The 19,101-nt window shown below is 45.2% G+C and overlaps 1 protein-coding gene across 1 annotated transcript in view; it reads left to right on the top strand.

Moving 5' to 3' along the window:
* nkd1 (NKD inhibitor of WNT signaling pathway 1) overlaps window positions 1-18,681 on the top strand; it is a 60,908-nt gene extending 42,227 nt beyond the window's left edge. The window contains exons 4-10 of the mRNA XM_023995720.3: window positions 2,230-2,287; window positions 8,114-8,220; window positions 8,386-8,481; window positions 9,987-10,134; window positions 12,509-12,590; window positions 12,771-12,931; window positions 13,475-18,681. Of these exons, the coding sequence (XP_023851488.1) occupies window positions 2,230-2,287; window positions 8,114-8,220; window positions 8,386-8,481; window positions 9,987-10,134; window positions 12,509-12,590; window positions 12,771-12,931; window positions 13,475-14,013 (1,191 nt within the window). The 3' untranslated portion in view covers window positions 14,014-18,681. The remainder of the gene's footprint in view (window positions 1-2,229; window positions 2,288-8,113; window positions 8,221-8,385; window positions 8,482-9,986; window positions 10,135-12,508; window positions 12,591-12,770; window positions 12,932-13,474) is intronic.
* The last annotated feature ends 420 nt before the right edge of the window (window positions 18,682-19,101 follow it).

A 19,101-nucleotide genomic window follows, 5' to 3' on the forward strand; every position in this document is an offset into this window, starting at 1 on the left:
TCCAAAGAGTCAAAACACACTACCATCTTGGATCCCTTTTGCTTCATCCCTCTTTGCAATTTTGCCAGCAAGTTTCAAACTTTCTTTTGAAAATGCTTACTGAAAACCTGAGGAAAGACAAGCTTATATGTGCTTTGCCTAACGATCATCTGTAACCTCTCTCTGGCTCTCTATGTCTGTTCCACTTTCATTCCTGGGTATAAAGAATCAAAAAGCCGGAATGCTCCATAACGGCTTTCATTCAAGTTTAAATGTGATTTAAGAAATCTGTTAGTGAACCCCCAGGTCTAAAGAAGAACTACTTTGATAATAAGATGTCTCTCGTAAGTTCTGACTGAAATGTACCTCAAATAGTACTACAGAGTCTGTAGAGAACATGGTGTGTCTACTCTCTGTAGAATGAGGGAAGAGAAAGGACCAAGATGGCTCCTAAGCTGACACGGAGGGATTTTGACATGAACAAGGTCTGCTGTGTGGTCATCTAACAGATCATAATTACATGTTTCTATAATAGGTTGTATTTATAGTGCTTTTTCACCAGGTCTTTAGGCACTTTTATGAGGAGAGGGACAGTGATGAGGACAAAGCATACCTGGCCCACCCCTTAAAATAAACAAGCCTGAGCTAGCTCAACTCACGACAAAACTAGCCAGCCGAGACACCCTGACCCACATATCTGGGCTGGTCCCATCCCAGTCTTCCCCTGCTGCCAGTTAGGTAGCACAACAGAGCTCTTGGGCTGGTCCCATCCCAGTCTCCCCTGCTGCCAGTTAGGTAGCACAACAGAGCTCTGGGCTGGTCCCATCCCAGTCTCCCCTGCTGCCAGTTAGGTAGCACAGAGGTCTGGTGCTCTTTTCAGATGAAGGGGAAGCCTTCCACCCTGATTCCTTAATCCAAGATCACACCACACAGGGGAAAACAGAATAGATGGAGGTGGTTGCAAAGCACAGAGGGAGGGGAGGCCGGGTGAGAGAAAGGGGAGGAGGAAAGAGAAGGTAGGTAAAGGGGGAGGGAGGGTTCCATACATCCACCTCATCAGCACATTTCGAGTTAGTGGGGGGGGGGGTCATACCTTCTAAACGGTAATGTTCATCACTGATCCCCTCTGCACACGCCTTGTCCAACACATCCTGGAGAAGAGAAACAGAGACACATTTATTTTAGTGTATTTTTCACGAGAGAGCGATACAGAGAGGGGGGGGGGGGCGATACAGAGAGGGGGGAGAGACACTGAGAGCTAGTAGCTCCACATAGACTAGATCAAGCAGCTCAGGTGTTGTTTTAGTGGTTTTTGATTTGATTGCTGTGTTTATCATGTAGTTACTATGTCTCTGGGTGTATATCTGTGTAGGCTTACGGTATGAGAGTGTTTTCAGTAGTATATATGTCAATGCCAGAGAGAGAGCTTTTTCCGATGTGTGTGTGTGTGTGTGAAAGAGAACTCTCAGATCAGGGGTGTGTGAAAGAGAACTCTCAGATCAGGGGTGTGTGAAAGAGAACTCTCAGATCAGGGGTGTGTGAAAGAGAACTCTCAGATCAGGGGTGTGCGAACGAGAACTCTCAGGGGTGTGTGTGTGTAATGGTTATTGGGCCAGATGACTTTAATGCCACGGAGACACCTGAGTTGGCATTTTCCATGGTTAAGCCCTGTGCTCACATATCACGCAGTCCTATTGGTATGCACTCACAGACACGGCTGCCAGGAGAGGAGAGGGGCTCGGGTCGGGTGGACTGAATCCCACCAGCGTATCGCTACCCCCAATGACGATAGACCCCGTCACGAAAATAACCTCACAGACAACCCCACAGGATTCCCCACAGGAAGAGTGTAATTGTGACCAGTGATTGAGACCGTTCTTTGACTAACTCCAGTACTGTGTATCAGTGGCAGTCAGTCATACACTCACTCTGTTTAGATTCTTCAATTACAGTACTGTCTTCTCTAACTTTGGTTCTGCTCAGCTTCATCTCACAAACAAGCTCTAAATATATAGAGCTGAATACTGTCATTTGGATTTAGCCATGCCAGGATGTATTGGTGGCTCTAATGTAGATCTCCAGTGTCTATCTAGAATACTTTGTTTATATGGTGACTGTACTCTTCCTCTCTACTTCCTCTACAAACATGGAAATAAACTCTGTAGCTAAATCTGGTGGAATATATATTTGTTGTGCATGGTCCGTGACAAATGCACTACAATAAATGTGTCTCTGTTCCTCTTCCTCCAGGATGTGTTGGACAAGGCGTGTGCAGAGGGAATCGGTGATGAACATTACCGTTTAGAAGGTAGGACCCCCTCCCTCCCCTCTCAAATGTGCTGATGAGGTGGATGTATGGAACCCCTCCCTCCCCCTTTACCTACCTTCTCCTTTCCTCCTCCCTTTCTCTCACCCGGCCCTCCCCTCCCCCTCTGTGCTTTGCAACCCACCTCCATCTATTCTGTTTTCCCCCTGTGTGGTGTGATCCTGGATTAAGGAATCAGGGAGGAAAGGCATCCCCCAAAACAAACTACACTGTGTTTTGGTATATTTCACTTGTGATTGCATGATTATAAATATTTGTAGTAATATTTTGCGCCCTGCAATTCAGCGGTTGTTTAGGAAGATTATCCCGCTAAAGGGATCCGTAGCGCAGAGAAGTTAACTGACTTGCCTAGTTAAATAAAGGTAAAATAAAAATATCCACATACAAGTACCTTAACTTCTTCCAGCTGAAATTCCGTTAACGGGATCGATTTGACAACAGCCAGTGAAAGTGCAGGGCGCCAAATTCAAACAACAGAAATCTCATAATTAAAATTCCTCAAACATACAAGTATTATACACCATTTTAAAGATAAACTTGTTGTTAATCCCACCACAGTGTCCGATTTCAAAAAGGCTTTACGATGAAAGCACACCAGCTGATTATGTTAGGTCAGCACCTAGTCACAGAAAAACACAGCCACAGAGTCACAAAAAGCAGAAATAGAGATAAAATGAATCACTAACCTTTGATGATCTTCATCAAATGGCACTCATAGGAGTTCATGTTACACAATACATGTATGTTTTGTTCGATAAAGTTCATATTTATATCTGAAAATCTCAGTTTACATTGGCGCGTTATGTTCAGTAATGTTTTGCAGCCAAAACATCCAGTGATTTTGCAGAGAGCCACATCAATTTATAGGAATACTCATCATAAACGTTGATAAAAGATACAAGTGTTATGCATGGAATTAAAGATATACTTCTCCTTAATGCAACCGCTGTGTCAGATTTCAAAAAAGCTTTATGGCAAAAGCACACCATGCGATAATCTGAGTACAGCGCTCAGCCACCATACAGATACCCACCATGTTGTGGAGTCAACAAAAGTCAGAAATAGCATTATAAATATTAATTCGGAATGCACTCCCAGGAATCCCAGTTCCACAAATGTTCATTTTGTTCGATAAAGTCCATCATTTATGTCAAAGTACCTCCTTTTCGTTTGCGCGTTTAGTCCAGTAATCCAAATGCACAACGCGCGAGCACTAAGTCCAGACGAAAAGTCAAAAAGGTTCTATTACAGTTCGTAAAAACATGTCAAACGATGTATAGAATCAATCTTTAGGATGTTTTTATCATAAATCTTCAATAATGTTTCAACCGGACAATTCCTTTGTCTTTAGAAATGAAAAGGAACAGAGCTCGCTCTCACGGCCGCGCGCCTGACTTAGCTCATGGCGTTCTGCCAGACACCTGGTTCAAACAGCTCTTATTCGCCCCCCCCCCTTCACAGTAGAAGCCTGAAACAAGGTTCTAAAGACTGTTGACATCTAGTGGAAGCCTTAGGAAGTGCAATCAGACCAAATTTACACTAACTTGGATAGACAAAGACTTGAAAACCTACAAATCTCAGATTTCCCACTTCCTGGTTTGTTTGTTTTCTCAGGTTTTTGCCTGCCATATGAGTTATGTTATACTCACAGACATCATTCAAACAGTTTTAGAACCTTCAGAGTGTTTTCTATCCAAATCTACTAATAGTATGCATATCTTAGCTTCTGAGCTTGAGTAGCAGGCAGTTTACTCTGGGCACGCTTTTCATCCGAACGTGAAAATAGCGCCCCCGGCCATAAGAAGTTAAGACCTGGTGAAAAGCACTATAAATACAACCTATTATAGAACATGTAATTATGATAACGTTAGATGACCATTCACACCACACTGTGTTCATTTCAAAATCCCTCCCTGTGTCTGCTTAGGAGCCATCTTGCTTCCTTTCTCTTCCCCTCATTCTCAGAAGACTAGACACACCATGATTCTCGTACTATTTGTGATACATTTCAGTCAGAACTTATGAGAGACAACTTATTATCAAAGTAGTTCTTGATTACCGTTTGGTGCAATTCTTCTTTAGACCTGGGGGTTCACTAACAGATTTCTTAAATCACATTTAAACTTGAATGGAAGCCGTTATGGAGCATTCCGGCTTTTTGATTCTTTATAACCCAGGAATGAAAGTGGTTTGTTGAAGGGGAAAAGGACAGACATAGAGAGCCAGAGAGAGGTTACAGATGAACGTTAGACCAAAGCACATATAAAAGCTTGTCTTTCCTCAGGGCTTCAGTAAGCATTTTCAAATGAGGTTGTGAGGATTAAAAAATTACTTGCTGGTAAAATTGCAAAGAGGGATGAAGCAAAAGGGATCCAAGATGGTAGTGTGTTTTGACTCTTCGTATCTTGCAGTTACATCCTCCGTGCCTTTTCAAATGTACTTTTCACAAGGCCGTTAAGTGAGGCTTAGAAGTCCCAATCAGCTGTATAAACCTGTATCTCTGTGTCTGGTCACACTTGCTTGACTCTCAGACCAACCACACAGAGATGAAAGCTGAGAGTGTGTGACAGCGGTCGTGTGTGACAGCGGTCGTGTGTGTGTGTGTGTGATGGCAGGGCTGTTGGATCAGGCATGATGGCATAGTGAGAGTGCCAGTCCCTCCTCCCCCTCCCTTCAGATCACCAGCATATAGTTCCACTCATAAAGAGCAGGCTGACTGTATTTCAGTGACGAGGGGGCAGAGTCTGAGAGGGAGATAGCAGATTATGTCTACATAGGGAATAGGGTGCCCTCTGGGACATAGCCTACAGTATTCCTCCGGGCCTTTTCATTAGCCTGGAGATGAGCATCACCATCTCCACATTGGGCTTGTTACCCAACAGATTTTCCCCCTCGATTGGCACAATGGTACCTTTGAGCATCTGTGATGATCAAAAGACAGGGTTATTTTTTCCTCCTCCAAAAAGTTTTTGCTCCCCAGGACGCTGCCTTTCATTGTGCCTGCAGCCGAGGGGACGGGAGACGGGACAGACATGTTCCTCTCTCTTTGATCTGNAACTGGCAGCAGGGGAGACTGGGATGGGACCAGCCCAGAGCTCTGTTGTGCTACCTAACTGGCAGCAGGGGAGACTGGGATGGGACCAGCCCAGATATGTGGGTCAGGGTGTCTCGGCTGGCTAGTTTTGTCGTTGAGTTGAGCTAGCTCAGGCTTGTTTATTTTAAGGGGTGGGCCAGGTATGCTTTGGTCCTCATCACTGTCCTCTCCTCATAAAAGTGCCTAAAGACCTGGTGAAAAGCACTATAAATACAACCTATTATAGAACATGTAATTATGATCATGTTAGATGACCACACACCAGACCTTGTTCATGTCAAAATCCCTCCGTGTCAGCTTAGGAGCCATCTTGGTCCCTTTCTCTTCCCCTCATTCTAAGAGGAGTAGACACACCATGGTTCTCTTACAGACTCTGTAAGTACTATTTGAGGTACATTTCAGTCAGAACTTACGAGAGACATCTTATTATCAAAGTAGTTCTTCTTTAGACCTGGGGGTTCACTAACAGATTTCTTAAATCACATTTAAACTTGAATGAAAGCCGTTATGGAGCATTCCGGCTTTTTGATTCTTTATATCCCAGGAATGAAAGTGGACAGACATAGAGAGCCAGAGAGAGGTTACAGATGATCGTTAGGCCAAAGCACATATGAAAGCTTGTCTTTCCTCAGGTTTTCAGTAAGCATTTTCAAAGAAAGTTTGAACTTGCTGGCAAAATTGCAAAGAGGGATGAAGCAAAAGGGATCCAAGATGGTAGTGTGTTTTGACTCTTTGGATCTTGCAATTACATCCTCTGTGCCTTTTCAAATGTAGTTTTCACAAGGCCATTAACTGAGGCTTAGAAATCCCAAACAGCTGTATAAACCTGTATCTCTGTGTCTGGTCACACTTGCTTGACTCTCAGCTTTCACTTCTGTGTGGATGGTCTGAGAGTGTGTGACAGCGGTCTTGTGTGTGTAATGGCAGGGCTGTTGGATCAGGCATGATGGCATTGTGAGAGTCCCAGCCCAGTACCTCCTCCACTCCCATCAGATCACCAGCCAATCCTCTGGCAGCATTTAGTTCCACTCATAAAGAGCAGGCCGACTGTATTTCAGTGATGAGGGGGTCAGTCTGAGAGGGAGATAGCAGATTATGTCTACATAGGGAATAGGGTGCCCTCTGGGACATAGCCTACAGTATTCCTCTGGGTCTTTTCATTAGCCTGGAGATGAGCATCACCATCTCCACATTGGGCTTGTTACCCAACAGATTTGCCCCCTCGCATGGTACAATGGTACCTTTGAGCATCTGTGATGATCAAAAGACAGGGTTCAATTTTCCACCTTCAAAAAGTTTTTGCTCCCCAGGACGCTGCCTTTCATTGTGCCTGCAGCCGAGGGGACGGGAGACGGGACAGACATGTTCCTCTCTCTTTGATCTGCTTGGATACGGAGGAAAGAGAACGAGGCTGTTGTGTCTGTCTGCTCCTTTGGCGACCACAACAAATGCTGTTTCAGATTTGACTTGGCTTAATTAATTAGTGATTCTGTTTTACAGCCGGCTGGTCTGATCCTCGGCCAAAAGGTTTGAGAATGGAACTTCAAAGTGCAACATGGGGTTGGGGGGGAGGTGTGTGTGTGTGTGTGTGTGTGTGTGTGTGTGTGTGTGTGTGCATGCGCAGTAACCCAGCCATCTCCTGATTGGTCGGGCAGGAGCAAAACCAAATGGCCACCAACTGCGTCCCAATGAAATGCCACCCTATTCTGTAAATAGTGCACTACTTGGACCCATGGAGTGACTGTGTATTCATGGCCTCTGCCCGTGGCCTATCAGTCTCTCTTTCATTTGTAGTACCCAGGTCTGAAACATCTCAGAGGTTTTAGTTGGATTAGGATGTGATGAGAGGATATGAAAGGACTGTGACATGTTACAGTAKGAKATGTTGGTGGGCTGACACACTATAAGGGTTTGATACTGTAGTTGGGGCCTACTGTTGATGAGGATGTGCGTAGCGGTGGAATAGGATGTGTGTGTGACAGACGAGGTGAGGCCTCCCTATGGGSGCTGTGTGTCTGAGCTATATGTCTGGAAGCTATAATACTCAGTGAAACATCCAGCATTATGAGCTCAGCTACAGTGGGCACAGAGACCGAGGCAGGGCTCCCATGGGGTTCTTTGATGTTCAGATCAGATGATGTTCCCACTTTAGAATGTAGTATCTTAAGCCACATTATACAGTAGCATCATGTCCTGTTCTTGGCATGTAGGGCATGTTATGTCTGTTCAGTTCCATGTTCTATTCATCCACCTCCTCTCCCATTCCTGGGGCTATGCTAGCACTTTCCCATGGCAATGATTTGCATCCAAGCCCCGAAGTATTTTGTGTCTGTGCCTTATGCTTATTTATACACTTGATTCTTGACGTAGCTTACTGTAATATATCTACTGCTGTACATATCTACTGCTGTACATATCTACTGCTATACATATCATTCTTAGTTGATCTTGTGTACATTCTCCCGGTGTACATACATATAGTTTGGCATTTGATTACTGCTACAGTGCTATTTGGGTTGTTAATCAGATTCGTCCCGCCGTTATTGATTTCTTGTCTTTTTTGTATTTTCTTTCCTTACATTTTATTTGACATTTTACTGCATTGTTAGGAGCTAGTAACATTAGCATTTCGCTGCACCTGCTACATCTGCTAAACTGTGTACGCGACCAGTAAACTTGTATTTGATCATTTGGTTGCGTGTGTGTTCTTACAGTGGCTCTGCCCCCGGAGAAGACGGTGGACAGTTGCTGTGTGGAGGAGAAGATGCAGGGGAGAGCGAGCCAGGCGCCCACAGGCACACAGAAACAGCTCCAGTTTGAAGTGAGTGTGAAGTTRAACTGTGAACCACCAACATGGMCCATTTATTAGTGCTTCTGGGAAAAACTAGAGCGACAATATAATACTCTTTCAGGGATGGAATGAAGGCACATCTTGCACACAGTCGTGAATGTATTGATACTTATATTGCAATGCGATTCGTTTCAGGAGCTTGAGTGTGCCGTCTCTGTAGAGGAAGACAACAGACAGGAGTGGACGTTCACGCTGTATGATTTTGACAACAATGGCAAGGTCACCAGRGAGGTAAGGGTTCAAACATATTTTATATTCAAACATACTCTAACACATAACAGGGCACTTTCCTTTTCTTTACCCGCTCATGATCTTTTCCTCTTTCAATCTAATACACACATACACATACATAGACTAAGTGAGACACAATCMGATGAAGTTACATTCATCCATTTCAATAATACAGCCACTAGGAACCAAAGAGACWTTTTCCTTYCCAGCGATAGATACCTAGTGGCGGGCTGCTGCCTTGTAAAGATCTGAGCAGTGCAGTCAGAGAGGCCTGTATTTTTGGAGAGCTGAGTTGAAACGGTGTGAAGAGACTGAAGCTGTCCTCTGTGTGGTGGGATGGTTGGATCTCCAGTTTCTTTGGCATCGCCCATGGCCCCGCGGCACATCAGGCGGCAGCTCACACAAAAAGAAGAAGAAGAAGGAAATAGCTTTCTTCTCCAGCTCCCTTTCTTTATTTCTTSAGACGTATGAAAAAATGGAAACTAAAAATGACATAGGAGGCTTTTTTGCGTCTTAGTGTTTGAAACGGTATCTGGTACCAGTCCCCAAAGAGCTCATAATAGGCCTTTATGTTGCATTCAGAGAGAGGCAAGGCAATAGGAATGCAGGCATTTGGACGTTTTAGAGGAGTGAGAGCAGAAGCTAGGCTAACAGGCCCAAAAGGTCCCAATTTCTGAGTGGTTTTGTAAGCCCCTTTTCTTGGCAGTGGCGGTCCAGGGAACATTAGTAGAAATGCAGTAATTACMTTCAGAGGGAAAATGCTAACAAGACTTGAAATATGTATAATTAAACATACTATGCTATTGATCCATCTGTGGATGTTCATGTTGCTCTCTTCCTGAACAGGCTTTTAAAGACTTAAGCGAGTACAGATTTCAGATGTCTGCTCTGTGCTCACTGACTTTGTGTGGCTGTTATTCGGCCTTTCTACAGGAATCCCATCCTACAGGATTTTCCCTCTTATGTTCTCTCTTTCTTATTCTGTCTATGTCTGACTCTTAGCTCTGAGGCAAAGGTCTGTGCTATGGCCCTCAGCTACTCGACTCATTCAAAGAGTGAGAAAGAGAGAGATATTGAGAGGAAGAATACTTTTAAAAGCTCTTAATTGAACTACTTCCAAAGTTACACTAACCACCATAAGAAGCCTACAGAGAGAAAGGGTAATGAAGGCTCTATCTATTAAGAGCAGAGCTGCTATAGAGTGGGTTGTGCATTAGTTAATCTTTTAGCACTTCTCCTCCCAYCTCCCAGACATATCTTGTCATGCATTTATCCCATCTTTGTACTCCCTCTTTGTACTCCCTGCCTGATCACTTTACAGGGAGAACACTGAAATAAAACTGACAACTCTGCATGTTCTTCTCTTCATCTCCTGTTTGCCTGTAACATGCTAGACAGACTACAGTAACTGAGTTGTCGGCTGTGCACTAACTCAGACCCTCTCTCTCTCTCTCTCTTTCTCTTTCTCTCTCTCTTTCTCTCTTTTTTTTCTCCTCCCCCCTCAGGACATCACCAGCCTGCTCCACACCATCTATGAGGTGGTGGACACGTCGGTCAACCATTCCCCCAGCAGCAGCAAGACACTGCGGGTCAAGCTCTCCGTGGCCCCCGACTCCAGCCAGCGCTGGCGGAGCTGCACTCAGGACCCCGCAGGTAACCACCAGGCTGGGAGAGGATCACAGGGCTGGGAGGGAGGGAGGATGGGGAGACAGGGGACCAGAAGGGGGAGATAGAGGGGGGAGGAGAGAGAGCGGTGTTCTTTGGGCTCCCCTACTTGACTGTTCTGCTGTCAGCACATCCAGAGTCTTGTTTGTTGTCATGCGGAAAGGCACCTGCTTCAGGCATGTCAGACTCCTCTCTCTCTCACTCTCTGCCTATCTCTCCGGCACAATGGGGTTCATTTTTAATGATGGGAGTAGTGACAGAGCTGAGAACCCCCCAGTGCCTTCAAATACTCTGAAAGAAACCTTAAGAGATGCACCAACTCCKTTTGATATCCACAACCATTTTATTTTTCTCCAAAGTGTTTCTTCTTCTCCCTCACCCCCMACTTCTCAGAGCTGTCGGTAAAATATAGCTACATTCAATGTAACTTTTCTAACTGACGACTTGGTAAACAAGTATTGAGAATAAATAAAAAATTGCTATAAAATATGATGCCCTGTTTGTTTATCTGTTGTTGGGGCTATTTATAACGTCAAGCGATTCAAAAGAAGCAGGCTTTGAAAACGAACCATTAACTGTCTGTCTTCATGCTAATTTCAAACCACAACATATCTCACTTCATTAATAAACTCTGGGTTATATATACAGTACCAGTCAAAAGTTTGAACACAACTACTCATTCCAGGGTTTTCCTTTATTTTTACTATTTCTACATTGTAGAATCATAGTGAAGACATCAAAACTATGAAATAACACATATGGAATCATGTAGTCACCAAAGAAGTGTTAAACAAATCAAAATATAGTTTATATTTGAGATTCTTCAAATAGCCACCCTTTGCCTTGATGACAGCTTTGCACATTCTCTCAACCAGCTTCATGTGGTAGTCACCTGGAATGCTTTTCAATTAACAGGTGTGCCTTGTTAAAAGTACATTTGTGGAATTTCTTTCCTTCGTAATGTGTTTGAGCCAATCAGTTGTGTTGTGACAAGGTAGGGGTGGTATGCAGAAGATAGCCCTATTTGGTACAAGACCAAGTCCATATTATGGCAAGAACAGCTCAAATAAGCAAAGAGAAACGACAGTCCATCATTACTTTAAGACATGGTCAGTCAACCCGGGAAAATGTCAAGAACTTTGAAAGTTTCTTTAAGTGCAGGCGCAAAAAACATCAAGCGCTATGATGAAACTGGCTCTCATGAGGACCGCCACAGGAAAGGAAAACCCAGAGTTACCTCTTCTGCAGAGGATAAGTTCATTAGAGTTAACAGCCTCAGAAAGAGTTAAAGTAACAGACACATCTCAACATCAACTGTTCAGAGGAGACTGCGTGAATCAGGCCTTCATGGTTGAATTGTTGCAAAGAAACCACTACTAAAGGACACCAATAAGAAGAGACTTGCTTGGGCCAAGAAAAACGAGCAATTGACATTAGACTGGTGGGAACCTGTCCTTTGGTCTGATGAGTCCAAATTTGAGATTTTTGGTTCCAACCGCTGTCTGTTTGTGAGATGCAGAGTGAACAGATGATCTCTGCATGTGTGGTTCCCACCGTGAAGCATGGAGGAAGATGTGTGGGGGTGCTATGTTGGTGACACTGTCTGTGATTTATTTTGAATGCAAGGCACACTTAACCAGCATAGCTACCACAGTATTCTGTAGCATTACACAATCCCATCTGGTTTGCGCTTAGTGGGACTATCATTTGTTTTTCAACAGGACAATGACCCAACACACCTCCAGGCTATGTAAGGGCTATTTGTCCAAGAAGAAGAGTGATGGAGTGCTGCATCAGATGACCTGGCCTCCACAATCACCAGACCTCAACCCAATTGAGATGGTTTGGGATGAGTTGGACAGAGTGCAGAGTGAAGGAAAGGCAGCCAACAAGTGCTTAGCATATGCTGGAACTCCTTCAAGACTGTTGGAAAAACATTCCAGGTGAAGCTGGTTGAGAGAATGCCAGGGATCTGCAAAGCTGTCATCAAAGAAAAAGGTTGCCACTTTGAAGAATCTCAAATATATTTAAATTTGTTTAACACATTTTTTGGTTACTACATGATTCCATATGTGTTATTTCATAGTTTTAATGTCTTCACTATTATTCTACAATGTAGAAAATAGTACAAATAAAGAAAAACCCTTGAATGAGTAGGTGTATCCAAACTTTTGACTGGTACTGTATATATTTTTTCTTTGTGTCTTATATGAGACCTGGAGTAAATAAATGAAGCATTGTTGTTTTTTGTATTTTATAGATCTTCAAAGTAAAAGGCAGTGAACAAAGGTTTCTTTCTTCTGAGAGAAATTGTGTGTGTGTGTGTGGCTGCTCTTTTTGATAATGTCCTGCTCTCTCACAGACATGCCCCACCCCAGAACCAAGACTGACAAGTGCATTGAAGACCTTAAAAGTGCAGAGAAGAAGTCTCGAGCCCTCCTCAGGTAACATATGTTCTACAGCCTGCATCAAGGTTTTACAAGACAATAATGTACATCTGTACATCTTTGACACTAATAACAATCTTGATTTTGACACCGACAGAATGTATGTTTTGCAATGCATCTTAGAGAGCTAAAAAACTGCTTCAAGCTGTTGTAAAGTCTCATCTCTCTCCCCTCCAGGCGCCATCACAGTGACCACCACACTATCCAGCACCAGGTTCTGACCCAGCAGGGTCAGAGTCGGGGCTGCCAGCGCCACTGTGTGGATGAGAACCTGGAGCGCAGGAACCACTACCTAGACCTGGCCGGCATCGAGAATTACACATCCCGCTTTGGAGCAGGTGAGCTGGCCCAGGTGGGCTGGTCCGGGGGGGTAGAAAGCCAGAAGATTGAGGGGGGCTAGAGCCGGGGGCGATGGTGGAGAGATTGGAGACTAGAGGCACTGACCGATCACAGCACCCGGGTACTTTGAAGCTGTGTCCAGATAAAGAGAGGCCTTCATTACCCCAGCACCTGCTTGGAGGCAGGCATGTAGGTCTGGCCAGTAAAACATCTGGACCCACCAGGGCACAATACGATATGTCTTCAGGGGCCAGGTCTCATCATGAAGTGAATTAAATTCTGTTTAATATGGGTCTGCTTTTGTTTAAATGTCTGTGTTGACGGGAGGATTTTTGTAGTGTGACACCCTCTAGTTCAAAGCAGAAAAAGACTCTTTGTCCCGTGAAAAAAAGAAAGCAGAAAAAATGGAAAAAGGCATTAAAATAGTATTGGAACTAGTAATATTAACGTTTATGAGTTCTCAGTCTTTCAATGAAGTTAGTGATGTATCAATTGACCCATCATGGGTTATTTATCCTGACCTGTATTTCTCCCCYCTCCAGCCCCCACCACAGAGCCTGTGAAAGCAGAGCCACAGACCCGACCATCGAACCAGACCAGGTCTCGCTCTCATGAACCAGAGAACGGCCACACCTACTCCCACCACCRTCGMTCACAGGTGGCCATGGAGAGCAGYRCCRCCCCAGGCCCTGACACCCTTTGTCCCCCACGACCGAGTAAAGACTCAGGTAAACACGCCCTGCGCTCCCCCAAGACCCACAGCCGGACGCACCCCACACAGACCACCACGGGCAGGGTGATGAGGAGCAGAGGGGCCCCACCTCCCCCGGCCCTACCCAGCCAGGCCCCCCCCCACCAGTCCTCAGCCCCCTACCGCAGGCACAAGCAGAGGGCCAAGGAGGGCCAGCAGCAGTACCAAGCCCAGGGGGCTCCAGTGGGGCCTGTGGTGGAGAAGGAGCAGGTGAGGGTCCTACCCAGTGTGCTGCTCTATGAAGGAGGGCTGGCCCAGATGGTTCAAAGGCACGAGCATCATCACCACCATGAACACCACCACCACTACCACCACTTCTACCAGTCCTGAGSCAGCCAGCCAGCCAGCTCCCTGCCCTGCTGCCCCCGGCCCCAGAGCACCTTCTCACAGCCCCACCTCAACCTGGCTCCACTGCCAGGCCAGTAGACTCTACAGACAGACAGGCCCCTCCCACACAGCACAGCAACAGCACAGCCAGAACTTTGTCACTGTCAGGGGGAGTTGGGTCTTGCATGGCCCCGTGGACTAAGAGGACAGGACATCAAGAGGAGTTGGACAGACAGGGAGAGGTGCAGGGTGAGAGGGTTATTATGGGGTTGTCCAGGCATGAAGAGTCCCTGTGAGGCAGCGGGACAGTGTCTTGGTCTTCAGGCGTGCCAGGAACCAGGAGCAGGACAGGGCAGAGGGATGTAACAGGGGAGCCTGAGAGGAACAGAAGGAGATAAGAGACTTGGCTGTAATCTTTCAGAGGAGTCCTCTCATCCCTCTCTGTCTGTCTGGTTCTCTGAAACCCTTTACTCTGATGGACTAGCTGACTTCACGAAGCCATACTGGCACTGCCATCCTCACAGACCTCTATGTTTTGGGGAAGGGGAATCGGCGGTGAAGGGCTGGTTTGGATGGAAAGACTGATGTAAAAAGATAAAATATATGATGCTCAGTGTCCAGTGAGTTTGTGTTCGAGAGAGAGCGAGAGAGTGAGTGTGTGTGCGTGCGAAAGAGAAAAATGTGTACATTTGTGTGTATGAATATACAATGTGTGTGTGTGTGTGTGTGTGTGTGTGTGAGCATGTGTGCATTGGTTCATATGAGTGTGTGGTGTATGGTGTCTGGGTGTATGGTGTCTGTGTGCATGTATTACCTGTCTGCTGTGACACCCCTGTCGCCACTGAAAACCACTTGAAAAGCACTTGTGGGTGCAGTTGCATTGGAGACACTTTGGGCTGTCAGAACAGAGGACTGACAGGCATCGGCTGGATATGATGAAGACAAGATCATCCAGCTCCTGAATCTCACATGCAATACAGKACCCTCCCTGAGAGAACRATGTTGAAATGTTCAGTGAGAATAGAAGACTGTAATCAGCTGCTACCTCTAGTGTTATTAATGGAATTGTTGGTGTTATTATTATTGTTATTAATCAGATGCTATTTTTCAGTTACATTTTGTTCTATTTTTTAARGATGAYACAATCTGCAGTAATATAGTGTTGAAACGTTCCTACATGTTTTACCTACATATTGTATGTACATATATTATCAACATTATACGCTTTATTTATAATGTAACGTTTGTATCAACAATCTACATTTATTTCTCACTCAACTCCATTTTCCCGATGTACCCTCTTGAAAGACCACTATGTATACAATTTAGACCATCAAAGATACAACTCTGACTCCCTCTAATATCACCACCTAATATCACCACACACAGTTCTTTCACACAAATGGTCAGTGTACACCTTCTCAAGTACATCTCTGCCTTCTGAACAGTGTCTGTCTAATCGTTGTGGTTAGCAGTTCACAGTAAGGCTCTTTCTCAATAAGTATGTGGTGGTTGACAATCCACAGCAGTCCCATGATCCTCCAGGTCTGATCATAACACATGACCCTAACCGCTGTCCCCTCATGAGGCATCCCCCTGTCCCCAGCTGTCAGCACCTGTTTCACCAGGCCGCCATGTGTCCCCAGCACTCAGGCAACAAGGCTTCTCTTTATGACGCTGGCTGGACCCGGGGTGGAGGCTCTCAGCTGTCTGTCTCATTCCTCTGGTGCTAGGTGACACCAGGCCCTGCCCGCAGGCTCCACCAGGACCATAACTCACCCTGCTGAAGGCCTGCTGTCGGGCAGGCAGCTCCAACCACACAGGACCTCTCAGATCTTCTCCCACCCTAGGTGAACCATCAGAGCCCTTACAACCACCACTGTTTAGGACAGTTCACTACGGTATGCCTGCATCTGGGTCCAGGAGCTCCTGACCGAGTATCATCTGGTCAGGGTAAAGAGGATAATACTGTAATCAGCAATGTTCCCTCTATTTTTTTTCATCACTGAGCAAATTTTAGGTCTGCTGAGTGCAAACTTGAACATTGTGAAAATTCGGTGCAACTTACGAAGTGCGTTTAATGTGAACACTGAGGCTGTACCCGCTAGGGTACACCTTTAACAGTGGTCAAGTAGGCTACTGTGGCTATTTGATAATAATGTAGGCCTTCTTGACTGGCCAACCATCAAAAACAATGGAGACAATTCATGCCATAATATGTTAACATGGAATAGCTGTTCTATCGTTCAGCCTACAGTAGCAGACAATGTGTGGTGTTCAATGTAGGCCTACATTCTATGAGACTTTTGAAAAGTACATGCAGGGCTTGACAATAACCTGTTTATCCACTTGTCCTTCAGACAAGGAGGTGATTGAAAATGTTGTGTTTGATGCAAGAATCCACTTTATAAAATGAAAAGCATCATTATTCACATACCATTATTACAGAGAATCAGGCAAAATATTCTACCCTCTGCCTATTGGCTACACTGCCCCTTTAAGATAAATATACAATTTACCTGACTTGCTTTTCAAAGATGTCTAGAAATGCACACGTTTTGTGCTCTTGTAGGAAGCAATTACTCCCCCATTGCTGACTACAAATGATCTATAACTGGGCTAATAACTGACTAACTAGCGAATGATATGAACACAGGTACACATGTCGCTACATGTAGCTCTGGCTTTGATCCCAAAACAAACTCATCTACTCACCACCACTCATGCTGTATAAACAGTTCAAAGTGAATGGCACAGATCCATATATGGCAATGGTCTATTTGCATATAGGCCTACTGCAGCTCTGATTGGTTATGGTCCACTGGTCTGTGTAGAGTACGGCCTATGTTGTGCTTGTCAATGCAATACAATTCTACTCCGATGCGTTCTTCCTACAACAAATCTCTTGCATGGTTTTGTTTCGGTATGTTGCATTGAAAGTGGCTAATATTGCATTGATTGGATCACAATTCCCACAGTAAAGGGAAATGTTGATCGTGTTAACTAATGGGGAAAACTCTAGAAAGTTTGCTTCTCTTTGCGGGCTGATATTTCTTCTGCATGGCAGTCCTGGTCTCTCGCGCATCTTAGAGGGAACATTGGTAGTCAGTATGAGCTAATATACCTCGCTACTGGCTATGCGTTTTTAGCAGGTGTGAAGAGTTCACGAATGCCCCTACAGGCGTGTTAAACCTCACACCAGGTGTGTGGACATCAAAGCCAACTTTCCACTCTGGGTCATGTATAGGTTTAGAGCTTTTACTTCAAGTTTCCGTTAGTATGTGTTTTGGGTCAGTTGAGGGAATCTGGTACATTCCAGGCTTGTCCTGAGCTCCAGTGCTGCGCTCCCTCACACAGCTGCAGGCTGTGCATTAGCAGAGGCACCAGTCAGGYTGGCCTCACCACAGGACACAGTCACCCACCTCAGCCACCCCCAAGGGGAACGCAGCTGCACCCCATTCCACAGCCCCTCTCTCCCCTAGAACGCTGCCGGTCTGCGATCTGCTTGGCGCTAGCATCTGTCTGGATTAGCATGGCAGCACCCCATCTGACAGGGCCCATCGCAATACTATAACTCATGTTGTAGTCTTCACACCACGGCAACACCACAGCTAAACAGTACAGGTGTTGATACTAGCACATGCCCATAGGATAGACATGCTTAAGGTGGAAATGGCTTGTGCTGCATTGGGGACTATATCAAGCCAGAGAGAGGCAGAGGGCCCGCGTCTCCCTTCATGGTGGTCCTCATTAGGCGTGTGTGTGTGTGTGTGTGAAGGTGTCTGTAGTGATCCCCTCAGACAGACACCATGGCTAATAGGCAGGGATCTGCTTGGGTTCTCATCCTCAGTTAAACTTACAATCCCTCCACCATCTTCCCCCAACACTACAGACACTAGATGAATGGTGCCATGTGCCTCTAGAGTACTGTGGTATTAGTGGGGCAGCCACTGGAACAGATATCTCTGTGGTGCGTTTGAAATGCAGCCCTATTCCCTATATGATGTACAACTTTTGACCAGGGCCCAGGGTTTCTGGTCAAAAGTAGTGCACTGTGCCTCTTTAAAGGGACACTCCAGCTTCACCGGCATCTAAAGTTCTGCTCCAGAATGCTCCACTGTATCTTCTCCATCTGTAAATTATTTCAATTTCGGTATTTACAGACAAAACTGAATTAAATTTTCTCACTGTATTCCACCACTAAGTTATGTTTTGTAAAATGAATGTATCTACATGTTAAACTAATGTAAATAGTATATGGACTGCAGAAAGGTTATACCAGTATCGTGTAGAAGGAATAAACGTATTTATAATAATTGAATGACTGAGCAAATATACAGTATTTTTGCCAAGCTATCACACTTGCCTACTATTTTGTCACTTCTCTACAGTATCCGCTGTGCCGATCAGTGCTAGCAGGGAAGGATAGTTGTCTCTTTCTCGCACTTCCTTCACTTCTTCTTGGTGATTGTTGTAAATGAAACATGTCTAGCACTTGCTGTTCAGTTCCTCAATAGCAGACCAGACCCTTTCTCTCTTTTCACTAATGGCTTTTTCATGACTTTGTTTAGTTTATATAGACGGTTTTTGATTAATTGCTTTATTTATTTGATAGCAGAACTGTGCCAAGGGAGATACCCTTTCATTAAAGTATGAACCTGTTCCCTAAAATACGTCTGCTGACTCCTCTTTGTGTGGCTTTGTGCTGTGCGTATTTGTGTTGGACGTATATGGATGAGGGAGGGAGTGTGTGTGTGATCTAAAACACTGCAGGTCGTCTATCTGTGTGTCTTGGAATCTGTTTCTGCAGGACCTCTGCCCGTGGTGTTTTTTATGCATACATTTCCTCATTGTGGTGTTTGTGCATTTAGATTTTTTTCGGGCTGTTTTATCCGCTTGTGTGTGTTTTGATGTGCCATGTATGTGTTTGTTTGATGTGGCTGTATGTGGGAACATGTGGGGATGAGGGAGTCAGAGGACAGGGGAGAGGGGAAGGGGGGGGGGGATCCTTTCCATCCCACCCCATGGAGCCTCGGTGGGCTCCCAAATCTGGCTGGCAACAGCTGCCCGCCATGCCACGCTCTCTACATG

Source organism: Salvelinus sp. IW2-2015, linkage group LG10, assembly GCF_002910315.2.
Source record: "Salvelinus sp. IW2-2015 linkage group LG10, ASM291031v2, whole genome shotgun sequence".
NCBI lineage: Eukaryota > Metazoa > Chordata > Actinopteri > Salmoniformes > Salmonidae > Salvelinus > Salvelinus sp. IW2-2015.